This window comes from Drosophila innubila, chromosome X, assembly GCF_004354385.1.
Source record: "Drosophila innubila isolate TH190305 chromosome X, UK_Dinn_1.0, whole genome shotgun sequence".
Taxonomy (NCBI): domain Eukaryota; kingdom Metazoa; phylum Arthropoda; class Insecta; order Diptera; family Drosophilidae; genus Drosophila; species Drosophila innubila.
The window spans coordinates 4,698,261-4,705,111 of record NC_047626.1 but is presented as its reverse complement, the minus strand read 5'-3'; the positions used below and the strand labels follow the sequence as shown (position 1 = coordinate 4,705,111).

General features: G+C 37.5%; 1 protein-coding gene across 1 annotated transcript; it reads right to left on the bottom strand.

Moving 5' to 3' along the window:
- Positions 1 to 602: 602 nt before the first annotated feature.
- Positions 603 to 6,266, bottom strand: LOC117794314 (myb-binding protein 1A). The gene is made up of 4 exons (XM_034634922.1): positions 5,767 to 6,266; positions 5,339 to 5,710; positions 3,243 to 4,559; positions 603 to 1,992 (listed from the first exon to the last, which is right to left on the bottom strand). Exons 1-4 carry the CDS (start codon positions 6,160 to 6,162, stop codon positions 721 to 723), a joined length of 3,357 nt encoding a protein of 1,118 aa, XP_034490813.1. The 5' UTR covers positions 6,163 to 6,266; the 3' UTR covers positions 603 to 720.
- Between the last annotated feature and the right edge of the window lie 585 nt (positions 6,267 to 6,851).

Below are 6,851 nucleotides of genomic sequence, written 5' to 3'. Positions count from 1 at the left end.
CATGTAATTTTTTTAAACAATTTTTGTACCTTAAACTGCAATATAAAACTATATTGAGCTATTCAAAAGTGTCGTATTCAGCTTGCCAAATATTAAATTTCTAAAAACTTATATCTCACTATCCTGTCCCTATAACTTTTCTCCTATTCTGAAAACAAAATATACATATATTTGAAAAAGTCTTGATACTACAGCTCAAAGCGGAAATAAAAATTCCTTTAAAACTCGGAAATAAAAATTCCTGTCAGTCTTCATAAAAAAAAAAACGAAAACAATTCCTGGCAAAGTTTTTTTTATATGAAGATTGACAGGAATTTTTATTTCCGGGCCTGCTGGAGTCAATTTGTTAAGATCTCCCTTAACCATCTCTTGTCTTCAATCTTTCATGCCCATTTCATCTTTATAATTATAATTATACTTTTTTTAAAGTCTTTTTGAACTTGTTAAAAAATTCGATTCTTTGAGAACAGATTTAGCATAGTCAACTTTCAAAGAACTATTTTTAAAAATAATTCTCATCTCATCATCTTTGTACATTATGATTCAGTCAGTGTGTGAGTGAGTCAGGACAAAGTGTTTTATATATATATAGATACATCAAGTTTTTGTGAAATTGTTAGCACTTGTTTTATTTCGAGCTTATCGCTAGTTTTACTGTTTCTCAGTAAATTCCCACCCAATGACATTTAAAAAAAAAGTAAAAGAATCCCCCAAAGCTGTTTAATTGTTGCTCTTCTTCAGCTGATTGAGCAGCTTCGTCTGCTGATTGCGATCCTTGGCTCCAACGGGTTCGTATTTTGTCAAAATACTAGTAAATTCTTGGGCGGCACTTTTGTTATTGGCCAAAGCGATGCGTATGCGACCAATGTGCTTGGCCAGCAAGTCGAGGATTTGATTGCGACGGAAATTGCGCAAATCCTTGGACAGCAGCGAGGCGAAAGTGACAGCCAATTGTGGAACACCAGTCCATTGGGAGACAAAGATGGCATCGAAGCTGGCCAAAGTGTGTGGACTGTTGCGGCGTGTAATCCAATCCTGCAGATAGTCCTGGAGCAGCGGCCACACAGCACTCTTGGTCACATCCTGCTCATTGAATTGACTAACCAAAAAGGCGACACATTTGTTGCGCCATTCCGCCAGATCGCCCTTCTTTTTCAGCGATTGTTGTTGCTGCTGTGGCTTGGCATCTGTTGACGGTTCCTCCTGTGAGATGAACTGCTTGATGCAGTCCACAATGGGCTGTTTATCTTCTTGTGGAGATTTATAGGTAATCTTTTGGCTGAGCAACTTGCGTAACAGCTTCTTGCTGGCTTCAGCCAATGGCTGCAACTTGTTGTCATTGCTGCTCATCTGATAGACATAATAGACACTGGTCAGAGCATCCAGTAGCACCTCCAGCAGCGGCTGGGCCTGCACAAATAGCTCGACCAGATCCAAGACACGCACACGGAAATGCAATAAAGTGGTGCTATTGATGCGCTCCGATTTGGTTTGTTGTTTCACCTGCGATTTGTTGCTTTGACCCTTGGGCTTGAAGGCTTGGAAGGCACGCTCCAGTGCCAGATTGAGGCGTTCGCCTTGTGCCTCATCCACATCGTTCCAATCCACGCTGCTGGCATCGTCATTCAGCTCGTTGTCCTCATCGAGCAAAGCTTTGCGTACATTTTCACGTATTTGCTCCAAGTTGGTGGCATCATCATCTTCTTCCTGCTCCTCCTCATCCTCATCTTCGTCTTCCTCGTCGCTGCTTTGTTCTTCTTGCTGCTCCTCCTCCTCCTCGTCTTCACTTCCCTCGCCATCTTCCTTGTCGCCCAGCGGATTCTTGTTCATGTCCAGAATGACCAGCAACTGCTCCAAGTTCTCCTTGCCCAGCTGTGGCATCAAAGCACCGCCAATTTTGTTGACAAAGTCACGCCAAAAGTGTCCTGTTTGCAGCAGCAACTGCAGCAGCACATCCGTCAGCACATCCTGCCAGCCAAGCTCCGCGCCAGCCTGCAATACATTCAAGATTAATCAATTTATCGAGACTAAAAATCGAATTATCGATTAATTTATCGTGTGCTAAATCAATTTATCGTGTCTAAAAATCGAGATATCGATTAATGTTGTAAAAAAAAGAGAAAATGCAAATACAATTTAAAGAAACCCAAGGAGCGATAGAAAAAAGGTACTCAAAACTAGGAAAATAAAATATGCTAAATATTCAGAGCCAAAAATATTGTAAAATCTAGTTTTCTTATTAAAAAAATGAAGATATATTTTTATTTAAATTCAGTTGCCACAGAGGTGCTAAAGAAATCGAAGCCAACCGAAAATCTCTCAAAAATTTTAGGAGTTTTGAGGAATTTTCTAATGATGCTAAAAGTTGTGCGATTTTTAAAAAAGTATTCTTAGTTTCTGATTTCCAAATCTCTGCCTTTCCAAGTTTTACTATCCCAAATTTAAATTTTCTAAATTAATTAAAGATGCCTAATTTTAGTTTGCTCGTTTTTATAATTTTAACGTCACTAGCGCGCACTGCCGTCCGCAGTGATTATAAGTTTTTAAGGTTTAAATTAAATAAATTGGTTTTTCAATTATGATATTCTCCGACTCGTTTTATATTAAAATATTTTTTAACTCTAATTCTAATAATTATTGTGTATTTTTCTTATTTTTCTTTGCAAATTAGTTCAAGCAAATTTTTGTTTTTTAATTGATATTTAATATTTCCAAGTTTTTTATGTGTGTGTTTTAAAATGTTTTTGTTTTCTAATTTTGATATTCGTTGACTCTTTTTATTTAAAAATATATTTGAGTTCCCATTTTCTCAGTTTTTTTCTATCCAAAATGTTTTTCTTATTTTAAGTTTCTAATTAGCTTGAGCATTTTTGTTTTGATTTTCTAGTTGATGTTTAATAATTACATGTTTTTTTAATTTTGATATTCGCTAACCCATTTTATATTCAAATATTTTTGATATCAAATTTTACTGATGTTTGTCTACCATATATATTTTTCTAAATTTTATATTCGAATTAATTTTTGTCTCGTTTCGGTATTTCATTTTTTTTTTCCTTAGTATTACCAATTTTTTTTACCAATTATTTTTTCTTTTTCATATTCCAGTTAAATTTGAAATAAGAGATATTTAGCAATTTTAATTTTACATTCTATAAATTGACGTGAAAGTATCTTGCAGTTAACTAAAATTTCTGTTAGACATTGATGAAAATGTGCACTTCCAGAATCCAATAACTCACCTTATTCTTGCTCTTCTTGAGCGCATTCTGTTTGCAGATGAACAGATCATTTAATAGCTCAATGGAGACATTGCAACTAGGAGCATACATGGCCAGACCCAGGAAGAGTATCAATGCATCAAATACAAGTGCCAGCGATTGTTTATTATCCTTGGTTGCAGCAGCATTCACAACTTGTTGTACTTGCTTCCAAACTTGTTGCAATTCCGGAGTTTGTTGCGAGCGCAATTTGCTTTCAATTTGCGGTTTGGCTAACAGTTTGGCCAACTGTTGCAGTGTGTCACGTAGCTGTGCGACCAATGCCTCCAATTGCTCGTGGCTGTTGCCAATCTTATGCAGCAGACAACCAAAGAGAATCTCCTCACAACGTGCTGCACCCTGACGACTGAAGGCAGCTGCCTCAGCCGCATTGCAAGGCTCCTGTTGCTCATTCAGATGGAAAATGGAGATGGGCAAGAGAAACTTGATTTGCTTCTTAAGCTCCGAGAGCTGTGGATTGTGTAGCAACAGTTGCATATACTTCAAACAATGCTCTCGATGCATTTTGCTAAACTCCTCCTTGTTGCTGGTAAACTGTTCGCTATAGAATTTATACATGCCCTGGAGTCCCTGTTCGCCAAGTTGACTCAACAGTTGTTGTGTTAGACGCGGAGTTTGGACGACACTGTCCAGTTGTAGTTGCAACTCTAGCAAATGTTGCAATATGGCCAGTTTGCTGCTATCCTGCTTCAATTGACGCTTGAAGCTCAACAGCAGCGCTGCCTCAAAACGGCGACAAATGTGTCGCAATTGCAGCTGTGCGGGTTTCGCTTTCACCATGGACTTCTCAGTTAGCTGCTTGGCTGTCGACAGTTCCTGCAGCAACATGCTCATCAATGGCGCCGAGGCAAACAGCTGCTCCAGCGGCGAATCCGAGCTGGACTTGCTATCATCAAAGTGCAGCAAGATAAATGACAGTGTTTGTATGACATAACCCTTGGCTGTATTGTGCTTCAGTGGCAGCTGCTCGACAATATGCTGCTGCCAATCACCGAGCAGCTTGCCACCAGCTGTGGTGGCCAAGAAGCGTCCCAGACGCGCATAGAGTCCATTTCCCTGGATGCTGGCACTGTTCATGTACAGCTCAAAGAGCTGTGCATATTCCGCTTGCTTGCGCCACAAACTCGACTCCAGTTGCTTCAGTGGCAACAGCTTGGGATAGTTCAGGTGCACGGCCAGCAATAGATCACAGCTATGCAGCTTCAATGCACTCAGTGGTTTATTCAACTCCAATTGCAACAGCGGCCAAACGTGCGACTCAAAGCTCTCAGCATTCACCTGCAATAAACAAACATTTACTTAATCATTTCAAACATGCATCTCAAAAGTTGATTAATAAAATAGTATAGTAATAGTATATAATAACATTGAAAACATTTTTGAACGAATTAAAAGATATTTGAATGCAGAATGTATTTAGAGGCCAAATCATGATCAAAATGACATTCCGCTTGAAAATCGGTTCAGTTTTGATCAAGTTACGACAGTTTGAAGTTGGTCAGACTGCGGATTTAACCACTTTACAAGTCAAAATTTTTGTTCAATTTCATATGATTTTTTACAAAAAAAATGAAAGGTCTCAGAATCAAGTTTAATGTGTTGTTTTATACTAATTACGATATAAGGAGTTGATTAAAAGTGAAAACTTGAGATTTAAAATTTTGAATTTTCAAAATTTCAAAGGGGGTACCCTTAGCATCGAAATCAATATCTAGTAGAATCTAGTGAAAAATATTTTTTTTTGTTAAATTTAATAAAATTTAAATGCAGAATGAATTAAAATGTCAAATAATGATTAAAATGACATTCCGCTTGAAAATCGGTTCAGTTTTGATCAAGTTATGACAGTTGAAAGTTGGACAACTCTTTGACCTAGCAACTACCGGTACAAACGTTTCGAAAGTTTCATCTGGTTACGGTTACGGTTAAATTTAATTCCTAATTACATGCATGCCAGTTAAGTTTTTTTTTTCCAATTTTTTGCTTACAAATTTTGATATTTTAGGTATTATTTTTGGAAGATTAGAGAGTATCGTTTGGAGTTAGTTGTGCCTTACCTGCTTGAAGGAATCGGCCATAATGTCCGCACACATGTTCATCACGTATTCGCGTCCCTTGAGATGTGCCACTAAAATGGGATAAATGGCAGCGATCAATGCCGCCGAGGGTTGCTTGAAATGTTCGCTCTTCATGATGGCCAACACTGTAATCAATTGTCCCACTGCAGCCAGAGATTCCTCTTTACCCCGCTGCTGACTGCCCACAGGCAATTCGCGTTTCAGTGTATCCAGCAAAACAATGGGATCCACACCAGGCACCTTGCTGACTATGGCACACAGATAGCTGCCACTTAAGGCCACCGCATCCATGTCATCCGCTCCTGTGCAGCGCACCAAACGCTTCAGTGAATACGCTCCTGTTGCTGAACTCTATGCAAGCATTGGATTAATTAAATACTATATTAACATACTATGTGTACACACACCTGGTTCACAGTCGCTTCAGATGTGAGCAGCGTCAACATGTTTTTCAAATGCTTTTTAATGTGCTCCTGTTTTATATCCTTCAGTTTGTTGAATACACCAAATATCTGTTTATTTATGTTGCCCGCATCTGTTGTTTTGTCTGCAACAGTTTCCTTATCCTCTTCCTTCTCCTCCTCTTCCTCCTCCTTCTTCACCTCCTCCTTCTTCAGCTCTAGCTTACGTTTCTTGGCCGGCACCTTTGCCTCCGCGGCTTTTCCATTTTGTTGCTGTTCTTCCACATTTTTGTTCTTCTTTGCTGTTTTGTTTAGTTCTTGGTTTTCCTTGCCGTTTAATTTTTGTTTTTTCGCTGGCAATTTACCGCCGCCATCGGCCACTATTGCCTTTTGTTTGCCCATTATTTATTGTTAATGTTTTCTTTCACAATTTCGAGGAGCACGTTTTTAAAAATTCGCTAAACTCTGTTGTTCGTCGCAACGTGACAGCGCCGCAGAGCTGTCGTTTCGATAAATCGATATGTCGATTAGTGCAGGCAGATACGCAGCTCACATGCAATAATAATACATTATTTCAATTTCGTTGAATTTAGAATTAATTAATAGCAATTAAAGCAATTTAGGAAAATTCAACTACCTGACTAGTGTTTTAAATATAGGTAAAATGTGATGCAATATTGTGTTAATAGTAATGAATAAAAATAAAATAAAATAATTTCTATGTAAATTTTAAAATAAGCAACGATTGTGATAATGAATATTTGTTTATTGTGTACCAAACTTTGTTTGTGATTAGTCACTAATGATTTAAATGTATGTTAATCTTGATACACTAGGATGTTGTTAATAACAAATAAATAATTGAATAAAAATAAAATGATTTAATGTTAAATTTGATTTGAAATGGCTATGTTATGGATAATGTAATGTTAAATATAGATATGTAAAATCATTAAGCTGTTATGTTACATTCAAATGTACCTGCCTATGCTATGCTATGTAAATGTAAGTCGCAATGTAATGTTAAATAAAAGTTATGTTATGTAAATGTAATGAGAAATGTAATGCTAAATATATGTTATGTTGTATCA

What these genes read in the sequence shown, in the direction of transcription:
- LOC117794314 (XM_034634922.1), bottom strand. Translation starts at nt 6,162, where the DNA reads ATGGGCAAACAAAAGGCAATAGTGGCCGATGGCGGCGGTAAATTGCCA. An exon ending in TGGCCGATTCCTTCAAGCAG is followed by an intron (nt 4,560 to 5,338) that starts GTAAGGCACAAC and finishes TGTTTATTGCAG; the next exon opens with GTGAATGCTGAGAGCTTTGA. An exon ending in TCAAGAAGAGCAAGAATAAG is followed by an intron (nt 1,993 to 3,242) that starts GTGAGTTATTGG and finishes AATGTATTGCAG; the next exon opens with GCTGGCGCGGAGCTTGGCTG.